At 48.0% G+C, this 12,195-nt stretch overlaps 1 protein-coding gene across 2 annotated transcripts in view; it reads right to left on the minus strand.

Moving 5' to 3' along the window:
- The window catches only part of pls3 (plastin 3 (T isoform)), a 40,094-nt gene that overhangs the window by 24,309 nt on the left and 3,590 nt on the right, over positions 1–12,195 (minus strand). Inside the window, exons 1-3 of one of the 2 annotated variants that reach the window (XM_042075541.1) lie at positions 7,130–7,270; positions 4,023–4,130; positions 471–634 (exon numbers count right to left, since the gene is read on the minus strand). In XM_042075541.1, coding sequence (XP_041931475.1) covers positions 471–634; positions 4,023–4,083 — 225 coding nt within the window. In that variant the 5' untranslated portion in view covers positions 4,084–4,130; positions 7,130–7,270. Of the gene's footprint in view, positions 1–470; positions 635–4,022; positions 4,131–7,129; positions 7,271–12,195 lie in introns of those variants that run through there. The other variant, XM_042075539.1, reaches the window with a different exon arrangement.

Consider the following 12,195-nt stretch of genomic DNA (forward strand, 5'->3'; position numbering starts at 1 on the left):
ACATTGAGTAACTCTTAGATTAACCTTGCAGCCAAAAGCCAACAAATGGCATACAGCATTGCAATATGCGGTCAAAGCCAAATGACCACTGATTGTGTAAAGACTGTTCGAACAATAACTTCTCTAATTTTTCTCAATCCCTGTTGCCCAAAAAGTAGCCGTCTGGTGCAATACAACTACGTCTAAGGATAAGCGGAGGTCAACAGCTACAGGTCTTTCAACCGAACAGCTTATGTGCTGCTTCCACGTATTTAAATATAGTAGTCTATATCCTAGTCTTCAAAACACTAACCTGCTGCTTCTCCATCAGCGAATGAGACAGCTCATGTATGCTGCTACTGTGGTGCAACCAGATTGGACAGTCACAAGATGTAAATTAAATTGCACATGTTCGAGCCAACTCTTTGTTTGTTTGTTTGTTTGTGTGTGTGTGCATGCGTGTGTCTGATGCGTGGGCTGTGCTGACTCACCGAAAGAAACTCGTCGAAGCTGATCTTGTTGTCCTTGTCCTTGTCGCCCTCGGCCATCAGCTTCTGGATGATCTCGCGCACCTTGTAGCCGGGCAGCGGGAGGTTGGCCTCTTTGAAGAGGTCGTGCAGCTCATAGTCACAGATGAAGCCATTGCTGTTCAGGTCTGGGCGCGCACACACACACACACACACACACACACACACACAAGCATAGCGTCAGGTCCCAGTCACAAAGCCAAAGTCAGAACTCTACTTGTGTTATTGGCCAGATCTAACTTTCCGTTGGAGGAGTTAAATCAGGGAGTTTTAACTGACTGTGACCCAGGCCCAAGGACCACCATTCTGACTGAGGAGAAAGCCGGAGGACCATCGCTGAATACAAAAAGGTGATGAGGACCATGAGCAATGCCTTCACAGAGCACTGGTCGAAAATCCATGAGTTAAATAACCATTCTTTCAGTTTGGGGATTTGAGCAGTTATTTCTGGATGGAGAGGTGTCCTGCACGGTGATTTCATGGTGAAGTCCAGTTCCCAGGACTCACATGGAGCCAGCCTCATGACACACCCGACTCTGGACACCATGACGCAACGTCTGTATGTGTCTGTGTGTGTGTGTGTGTGTGTGTGTGTGTGTGTGAGGCTCATCATGATGCCCATGTTTGGTCTCTGACAATGGTTCAGAGGCTTACAGGGTCTTTAGTCAAATTAGGCCTGCCACTTTGTTTATGAAGTAGTTTGCTTCAATGGGTGTATCATCCCTGTGTCCGTGCGAACACAGCTCTAGTACCAGCATCTAGGACAAGGTTAACCAAATAACCATCACCAGGAAGTGACATCATGACTGACAGCTGAACTGCAGCAAGCCGGCACCACTACTCTAAGGATTTACTGTTCTACGGACAACCACTTTCAAGCTGTTCTCCTGGGTGAAGCACATGTGAACTGGGCATTGTGTATGTTTGAGCACAACCCCCTTCAAGCTGTTCTCCTAGGTTTGTTTGAGCACAAATATGTGTACTCAAAACATGTAGTATAAAGATGTGTGTAGTGAATGTGTGTGTGTGTGTGTGTGTGTGTGTGTGTGTGTGTGTGTGTGTGTGTGTGTAGTGAATGTGTATGTACTGTAAGAGTGTGTGTGTGTGTGGAGAACAGGTGTTCTATTTCTAAGAGCTGGTATGTGTGTGTGTGTGTGTGTGTGTGTGTGTAGTGAATGTGTATGTACTGTAAGAGTGTGTGTGTGTGTGGAGAACAGGTGTTCTATTTCTAAGAGCTGGTATGTGTGTGTGTGTGTGTGTGTGTGTGTGTGTGTGTGTGTGTGTGTGTGTAGTGAATGTGTATGTACTGTAAGAGTGTGTGTGTGTGTGTGTGTGTGTGTGTGGAGAACAGGTGTTCTATTTCTAAGAGCTGGTATGTGTGTGTGTGTGTGTGTGTGTGTGTGTGTGTGTGTGTGTGTGTGTGTGTGTGTGTGCCTTATGGAATACTTTACATAGCTTCTCTCTGAACAGCTGCGGTGCTCAAGGCAACCCACAGCATGCTAAATATCTCACAGCGCTCTGCATGTGCGTCGCATCCATCAGCACTGTAGGGAGGCTCAAACACACACAGTCCCCATCAGCACTGTAGGGAGGCTCAAACACACACAGTCCCCATCAGCACTGTAGGGAGGCTCAAACACACACAGTCCCCATCAGCACTGTAGGGAGGCTCAAACACACACAGTCCCCATCAGCACTGTAGGGAGGCTCAAACACACACAGTCCCCATCAGCACTGTAGGGAGGCTCAAACACACACAGTCCCCATCAGCACTGTAGGGAGGCTCAAACACACACAGTCCCCATCCTGAGGATCCTGTGCGGGAAACACTCGGGCTAAAAGTGGATTGAAAGAGAGAGAGTGCGTGCTTATAGCATCTCAACATTAGGCTCAAAGAAGCTGGAGGCTGCCCATCACCACGGTGATGAGGCATCACTCAGATGGTGATGATGTGGTAAAGCTCTCTCTGCGACTGCGTCACAAGCAGGAAATGAGCTCCTGCTGGAAGAGCGTATTGAGTTAGCGCTAATTCAGATGTATTGATTGTGAGATGAGAGCTCATGTTTTCCGATCTGCATTTTGATCCATGGCCCTCTTAAGTCCATGGCAACACTGGCCAAGAAGCACAGCAGACCAGATCAAAAGCATCTCGAGCAGAACAGAGGCATGACTAGTGTCAAACAAACAGCTAAAGGTTCAATATGGAGGCCAATTACTACTGATTTCTGAGAGCTCATTCTAGGCGACAAGTATGAAGCATAGAGGTAATCAGGTGAGCAGCAGACGCTCAACGGCACATGGTGGTTTCACCAGCAGCATCACCAGTGCACTGCACTGCACTGCACTGCACCCTCTCTGAAAACGTTGGTTTGGATTGGAATGAAGAAACCCAGAGAGTAACCCCTCCATCCCCCTGAGCTGATGGGTCTGAGGGGCCAACTCTACAGTCACTAAGCAGGGATGATCTGCAGTCTTACAAGGGTTCTCAATCATTCCAAAAGCATTTTTGTGACGAGTGCCATGCACTGTTGTCCGACGTGGTAAATAACAGAGAGCATCTCAGCTCAAACACTCTCAGTTATGGTTGCTGCTTGCAACTGCCTCTAGATGCCTTGTGAGAAACTCAACCTTGGCTAGCAATTTGAAACTCCTCAACCATGAGATGAAACTAAGGAATGACAACAACGTCTGTGCCGAATCAAAGATCCTTGATTACTGCTCCGTTTCAACCCTTTCTAGCTGAATCCATCTAGAGGTAAACCTCCGTGAGGCTTATACTGAGCCTAAAGGAGACGTAGTGGCAGAGCAGAATCAAAATAACAAACTGATAAGACTGTAACAGTCCAAGATGGCTTCCTGAATCGATATTAGGACGGAGCTGCTGGGAGCCAGAGAGGGGCCCGGCTATTGTGCAGCACAGCCCAGAGAGTGGGCTCTCAGTTCAGCCGCCAGCGTGCAGGAGAAAAGAGAACATTCTTGGGCCATGACTTGCACCGTTTCATAGGAAGATGGGGGAGGTGAGGGGAGGAGAGGAGAGAGGAAAGAGAAAAAAAAAATAGAGAGAGAGAAAGAAAGAAAGAAAGAAAGAAAGAAAGAAAGAAAGAAAGAAAGAGGCGAGGTGAGGGAAGGGGAAGAGAGAAAGTGCTTGAAAAAAAGAGGGCAGCGCAGAGAGAGAGAGAGAGAGAAAGTGCTTGAAAAAAAGAGGGCAGCGCAGAGAGAGAGAGAGAGAGAGAGAGAGAGAGAGAGAGAGAGAGAGAGAGAGATGGAGAGAATAAAAAGAGTAGGGAAGAGTAGCAGAGGAAAGGAAGGAAGGGAGAGGACAGAGTGGCTCTTGTGAAGCTGCCAGATGAACAGATGACAGACCGGACCAGGACAGCAGACCAGACCTGGGCAACACAACTCACCCACGTTGCCCAGGGCAACACAACTCACCCCCGTTCCCCAGGGCTACACTACTCACCCACGTTGCCCAGGGCAACACTACTCACCCACTTTGACCTGGGCAACACTACTCACCCACTTTGGCGAAGGCCTCCCGCAGCTCCTCCAGCTCGTCTTTGGAAATCTTTCCTGCCATGTCCCCCTAGTCAACCTGCACCGCTCAGTCCAACAATCTCCCTTGTTCTGCAGGAGAGAGAGAGATAGAGAGAGAGAGAGGGAGAGAGAGAGAGAGAGAGAGAGAGAGGAGAGAGATAGAGAGAGAGAGAGAGAGAGAGAGAGATATGCATAAGGGTTCCATTCAGTAACACCACCTCACTTTCCAAAAAAACTTTCCTGAAAAAAAAAAAAACTTTATTGACAATTTTGTTCCCTGTGCTCCTCCAGTGGGCAGGAAAGCGGGCAGTGTGTGTGTGTGTGTGTGTGTGTGTGTGTGTGTCTGGCAACAGGGCAGCAGTCACAGGATGCATTACCGTGTGCAGCATTTGCATTGGCATGCAAACATTCATCCAGCGTGCTAAAGACTCTCTCCTACAGTTCTCTCTGGCGTCAGGCGTCGCAATAGACAGGACAGTTTAGCTGACCAACAAAAATGCCTGATTCAGGTAAAATAATTAAAAATAAATGAAAATGCCCTGTGATGCTACACTGATGTGCAAGTACGCCTCTGTTCTGAACTCAAAACTGAAAACAATTTCATGATTTTGCAGCCCTGTAATGCCAGTGGGAGTTTTAAAAAAGGACATCTGCTTCAGTAGAAGAACTGCATGGCTGAAGTGTGATTCACAAGGCAGAGGAACAATATCTAGCCTAGATCCTGAGGCAGAGGAACAATATCTAGCCCAGATTCTGAGGCAGAGACGATCAGAGTTTCCAGTTACATTTGGTCACTGTTCTGCACGTCTGCTAAACAGAAAGGAGTTGATTAATTTTTCCAGATTATTGTCTGTGTGGAACCTTGTTTTCAGACAGCAGGCTCTAAGAGTGTGTGTGTGTGTGCAGGCACATGATTGTGTGTGTGTGTGTGTGTGTGGGTGTGCACACACATGTAGGCACATGTGCATGCTTGTGTGTGTGCATGCGTGCGTGCGTGTGTGTGCATCTGTCTGTCTGCCATATGAGGCCTTGGGCTGAAGCCTTCCCAGTCTGGCAGCTGGCTGTGTTTGAACTGCGGAAGGCCTATTGACAGATAAAACTGTTTTTACCAGCACCCACCCGGCCCTGAAACCCTCAGCGCCTCAGAACGCCAGGCCAAGATTGCCGAACACTATTTCCATACCGACATCCCAGAACCAACAGCCCAACTGAGGGCAAACACACTCCCGGCCTGTACGCAAGTTAACCTATTAAAATGAATGACTGAGAGCACAGCACACTGCCTATTTAAAGCCATACTCCTTGCTTGTGTTAAGACCAGAGTTTGCTTTATGCTAGACTAGGCTACAACATGATTATAAGCTTCCATTTCTTTTTAGTGATATTCGCCTCAAGCTCTTAATTTAATGCAGGCTAGGCTAGGCTAGGCTAATGCAGGCTAGGCTAGGCTAATGCAGAGGGACAGAGGACAGACTTTGACAGTAGAGCTGTGGTTTTATAGGGAAGAGGATGTAGCCTCCAGTCTCATTCTGTGGGGGCTTATACTGAAGGTGACAGCGGACATATGCAAGGATCCACTCTCTCTCTCACACACACGCATTCATTCACTGCAGTGAAGTACATAGCCAAGCCAACCCACTTCCTGTTAACTCTTACCTGCAGTCAAAAAGTACTACACTGATTCTGCACCACCCCTCACACACACACACACACAGACAGAGAGAGAGAGACAGAGAGAGAGAGAGAGAGGCAGAGATGAAAAGCAGAAGGAGAAAGAGCCATTGAACAAACTGTTATGTCAACAACAGAGCCAGTCATTCTTTCTGCCCACTCTGGCAATCGCAAAGCAAAAGCCCAGAGAAACTGGAGATGAGAGAATGTGCAAACTCACAACAGTCAGCAAAAGCAACATTAGCTCAGTTAATAAGGGCGTGTTCGTGAAACATCTTCAGTGCTGTTTACAGTAGCACCTCAAACGCTAACACACTACACCATTTTCAGTGCACCTCGAGACAGACTCAGGCTTAACTTCAGTTTCAGCACCTCATTCAACTGTGCAACAACAACAACAAAAAAAGTCATATGGACCGAGAGAGAAGAAAAATGAGAGATGGAGAGAAAGAAAGAGAGAAGAAAGAGGGAGAGTAAAAGTAGAGGGAGAGAGAAGGGGAAGGGCCACACCCAATAGGCTGCTCAGCGTCACCTCCCTCCCTTACCTACAGAGAGGCACACACAACCCACCCCAGCACACCAGGCAGGATCACACACACACACACACACACACACACACACACACACAACCCACCCCAGCACACCAGGCAGGATCACACACACACACACACACACACACAACCCACCCCAGCACACCAGGCAGGATCACACACACACACACACAACCCACCCCAGCACACCAGGCAGGATCACACACACACACACACAAACACACACACACAACCCACCCCAGCACACCAGGCAGGATCACACACACACACAAACATGTACATGCCTTTCCTTCCCCCCACCACACACACACACACACACACACACACACACACACATTACCACTTGCTCACTTGGGTGTGGATGAGGACCATCATCATTCAGAGCCAAACCCAACCAACCTGAGACATTCCCCAAGAAGTCCACAGTTTACTCAAAAAGCAAACCCAGTAATCACCATTAACACTCACACACACACTCCCTGGGCAGAGTCACCATGGACACTTCAGTAATGAGATGAGACAAACACAAACAAAACACACCTCCCTCCTGGGACACACACACCTCTTGAGAAAGACAGAAGAAAAGAGTGGGAATTAAATGGCCTAACTTTACACACATTCAGTAGCCTCACCTTGATGGTCAGTTTGAAAACACACACACACACACACACACACACCAGCCACTACAAACGCTAAACACTGATGACAATAAAACCAAGAGCAAGGAAGCTGAACAAGGCTCTTACGAACCAGTCACAGAGAGAGAGAGGAGAGGAGAGGAGAGGAGAAGAGAGGAGAGTATAGGAGAGGGGAGGAGAGGAGAGGAGATAGGAGATTAGAGAGGAGAGGAGAGGAGAGGGTCCAGACCTGAGCAGTGAGCTCGTGCGGGCTCTTCAGCAGAGATGGACAGACACAAACGCAGACGAGTGTGTGTGAGGAGGACGACAGCAGCAGCAGCAGTTGGCTCCACACCCTTCAAGGCTAATCTGGAGGGCCAGCATTCCTGTCTCGCTCACAAAGAGCGCCGGCAGCAAGTCACAACACACTTCCTGCCAGGGCCGAGAGAAGGAGGGAGCAAGCGAGGGAGGGAGGGAGGGAGGGAGGAAGAGAGGGAGGGAAGGAGGGAGAGAGGGAAGGAGGGAGAGAGGGAGGGAGGGAGGAAGAGAGAGAGAGGGAGGAAGGGAGGAAGAGAAAGAAAGAGGCAGGGAAAGAATATACGGGATAGAGAGAAAGGCAGGGAATGAATAGAGGACAGTTAAAAAGAGAGAGAGGGCGGGAGAGAAGGAGAGAGTGCTGTCTGTGTGTGTGAGAAGAAGGGAGGGAGACGAGGAAAAAAGAGAGTGAGAGAAAGAGGCTGCAGACAGAGACCATGTGCGTTTGCCTTTTTACTGGCAGCTGCCCCTCGGACAGATGGGGATGCTGACACGCCTAAGCACACACACACACACACACACACACACACACACACACACTAGAATAAGCAACTGAACTCAACCAGGACTGCCTGGGTTTTGTTGACACGGGTACAATCTGACACCATTAAGCAACATCACCGTTACAACTGAGAAATGAACAATCCAAAAAAATCACACAGGAAATTCCAAAACAACTACACACTCACTCGCGGTCTGTTTGTGTGTGCCCCAGACTGACTTCAGTCTAACCTCTGCTGCTGGCAGACTCCACGAGTTCACAGATCAAATTAGCGAACAATACAAGCGACTATCATGAGCATTTGTATGTGTTCTTTCCCCCCCACTTCTTTCCTTCAAAAAAAAAGAAAAAAAAAAAGAAAGTCATGAACACACATAAACACACACACACACACACACACACACACACACATAAACACACACACACACACACACATAAACACACACACACACACACACACACACACACATACACACACACACACATAAACACACACACACACACACTCCTCAGTGGACATTTCACTTTGTGCATTCCTTTGCTGCGGAGTCATTGATGGACAAGACATGTGTTTTATCCATGCAGCATCAGACAGCGAAGACAGACATCGGTGGTGGTTAGTGAGATTCCCCCTCCACTGTAATGTGCCTTGAAAAAGCGCTATATAAATGTAATGTGTTGTTGATGTTGCTGTTTGTTGATCTAGTTCAGAAAGAACCATAAACAAACATAGAACAGAGTCACGGTCTGTCTCCTAACAAACTTCAGTTATGTAGAATTGGCTACATGCTTTATCAACCGATCGCAGACTCGTGCATGGGCATATGTTTGTGTGTGTTTTTAGCATTCCTCAACACAGGTGGACTGTTACATTAAATGACCTCACAAATAACACAAAAAAAAAAAAAAAAAAAAAAAAGAAAAACAGGATGACCTTCGTCCCAGCAGTAAACAGTGATTCAGTGCCCGAAAAAGTAGCCACAATAAACTGGCCACACACACACACACACTACAGAGCTGAAGTTGGACCTGAAGGACAGGTCGAGGAGGGACACAAGTATGTGACTTTCTGATTTACGGTGGCCCTGAAGTGCCAAACGCAACATACTGATCGCCTTCATCAAAACTCAAAACAATACACACATATCTGATCACAGATCAGCAGAGGGACAAGGTGGTGACTTCAGTCTCCTAACAGAGCCTATGAGAACACAACACACACACACACACACACACACACACACACACACACACAAACACACACACACACACACACACAGGGCAAGGTGGTGGAGGTGGTGTATGTCTGTAGGCTAAACTCTCGCTAGTGGTTGTGTGTGCAATGTGAGTGACAGCAATTTAGGAAGAAAGGCCCTTTCAGCACAGTAAATACCAGAGAATTTAAAACACGCAGTTGGCTTTTAAAATAGGACACAAAAAGCCCAAGAGAGTGTCCTTTCGGGAACGATTTAGACTTTGGACCACCGCAATTGAAACTGACTGGGTTTCCAAACTATTATAAAAAAAAAAAAAAAAAACGGCCTCTTGATGTCAACATTCCTCCAGTCTCTGGTTACAACACAAAACAACAGATCACCTGTTAAACAAGTCCTGTCTTGAATATCAGGAAGAGGGGGTTGCGGCTGGGGAGGGGATTGAACATGCTGGTTCAGCCCAATGGAAAAAAACGGATTGCAAAACTGGAATGACCCACGGTGCGGGTAGGTGGCAGTTTTAAGAGCAGCTAGGGGGAAATGAGAGACGCCCAACAGATGGAGAGGCATTTTTATCAGCACATTTTTATCTCCAGATAATTGATGCCGTAACCTTCAGTGGAGGAGCTGAAGGCTCAGACAATCAAAGAATTCAAGGCCAATCAAAAAGTGTCTGCTTGCTGGACTGAGGTTTCAGTGAGGCATAGATCCCCTTTCCTTTTTCCTCTACGACGCTCCGGGGCATTTGAGTGACAGTGGCACAATGACCGCAGCAACCCAGCAGTTAAAGCTCTGCACCAACACATGGCGCGACAGGTGTTAACTTTCTCCACGGCTGTAAACCCAAACTCGACCGGCCAGTTCCCCTGAAAGCTCCAAATCTAGGCGGCTAAGGTTGCCATACTTCAAAAGACAAAGGCAAGGGAGAAGGAAATAGACAAAGAGACAGACAGAGGGGGGGGGGGGGGGGGGGGTTCTTCCTAAGCCCATAAATATTTAAGGTGGACATGCCACTGATTAGGCAGCTCCAGAAGAATGCTGTTTGAAGTGCATGGCATGTGCAGTATAATGCACTTGGCTTAACTCTAGTTGACTAAGCCCTTGCACTACTGACCTAAATGGCCCAAAATAAAGCAAAAACCCCAAGACTTCAGGTTCACATGAGGGAACAGAATCTGATGTTCTTACAGTGTTGTGGGCGTTTCCTCTTCTGTATGCGTGTATGTTTCGGTCATAAGCTACTCAATGGCTAAATATCCCTCAGAATTAATAAAATATCTATCTATCCAAATGAACTCAATGGAGTTGACTCACTCACAACAAACTCACTGTCTTGCATACATTCTCATCATGCACTCCTTTCCCTCTCTCTCACACACACACACACACACACACACACATACACACACACACACTTTAACCTCACATGATCCCTCTGCTATCCCACCAACCTACTGGGCCTCACCCGATGGCCTGAGAGCACCCAGAGGAATAGAGCAGTGACTGGCCTCCATCACACTCACACACAAAGCCTGTTTGTTGTTACAGATGCCAGGATAAGGAGGGTCTGAGGTATTCTGCAGCGCAGAGAGAGACAGAGTGAGAGGGAGAGAGAGAAAGAACGATAGAAAGAAAGAAAGAGGGAAAGAAGTAGAGAGAGTGTGTAGTGTGTGTGTGTGTGTGTGTGTGTGTGTGTGTGGGGGGGGGGGTAACCCTACCGCCCAGGCCCCTGCCATTCGCTCTGGGACACATCCTATCAACACGCCACATGAAAGGCCTTCTGGATTACAGCTCTCCAAGCCCCACGATGCAATTACAGGTTCCAGTGGGCCCTTGGAGAACTGATCTAACCGTCGCGCTGTTTACGATCCCACTCATACAGACAACTCACTCGCATGTTAACGCACGCTAATGTTTACAGTCAATCTTCATGCCCTTTTAGACTTATCTCAATAAGAGCCTCATTCATCATAACAAGGCGGATTGCTACTGCCACACAAGACACAGTAATGATAAGGGAACATACGCTCAGAACATTAGTGCACAGAGAACAGTGCAGGTAATTGGGCGTAGGAAACCCTTAGAAGCAAAAGAAAACTTTTAAATGGTCAACGTAATAGACTAAATATGGTTTCCAAAGAAGAGAATCGGCCAGTTCAGTCACCAGCCTTTGCTGGGAACTAGATGTGCACTCTCGGCTTGGCTCACCCCACTGCCCCAGGCCGGAGCCCTGATGCCTCACTGCTCTGAAGGCATCTCACACACACCCGCACGCGCACGCGCGCGCACGCACACACACACACACACCAGCTGGCAGTCTCAACATGAAGACAATGTGCAGAATGCCGGGCCCATTCCAGTGACTGACAGCAGGTGAGTCCACTCGACGTCTTCACGGCTCGCAGCCCCCAAAGGCACAAGCCTACAGGGGCGTTGCCTAAAATGTTTATGAAAAAAAAAAGAAAACAGGACAGGCAAGCGTGGATTACATAAGATGGGGAGGATGCCTGGAATACCTTCACCATTGTGCTCAGGGGTGGCTTACACAGGTGGAGCAGCGGGCGAGCCTCTCGGCCTCCGGAACAGAGCAGTCACTCCTGCACTAGTCCAGAACGCTTTCCTTGTTTAGTGCAAAACTAAAGGTGAAACACACCTCAGTGTGTGTGTGTGTGTGTGTGTGTGTGTGTGTGTTTTTTTCCTCTTTTAAAGGAAGCTTCCACAAGCTACTGGGCTTTCAGAAGCAAAATCCCACAGCGCAGGAGGGGATAGCAAAACAAAAATGCCGACCTCTGTTCGGCGCAGGACAAAAAAGAAACGTCTCCGACAGTGCGTCAGCGGATTGAACGTTGAGGCAAAAGAAAGAAAAGAAGAAAAAAAAGAAGAAGAGGGAGGAAAGCATTAGGCGGCGTGAGGAGAAAGGCAGACAGTCCCTGGAGTTCTTCCCATGTTAACTTAGGATGCCAACACATGGGAGCAGAGAGGGTAGAAAACTTGAAAATAAAATAAACAAAAAAAAATAGAATGGCAACATAAGAACCAAACAGCTCTGGAGTTTTCGGTACATTCTTTATGCGGCTTTCCTTGCCAGCTGCACAAACACGTAGTAAGGCTGGTTTTGGGGCGACTGCAGAGATAATCACTTTCACATCCGACCGACAGCCAACTCAGGACTGGGGGCGTGGAATGGGGTGGGGGTGGGGGTGGGGGTGGGGGCAGGGCGAGCAGATGAGAGTGGGAGCATGACGGTCAGCTGTTCCCCCAGGTTAGCCACACCATTCCCGCACT

This window comes from Alosa sapidissima, chromosome 20 (assembly GCF_018492685.1).
Source record: "Alosa sapidissima isolate fAloSap1 chromosome 20, fAloSap1.pri, whole genome shotgun sequence".
In the NCBI taxonomy this organism is placed as follows: Eukaryota; Metazoa; Chordata; class Actinopteri; order Clupeiformes; family Clupeidae; genus Alosa; species Alosa sapidissima.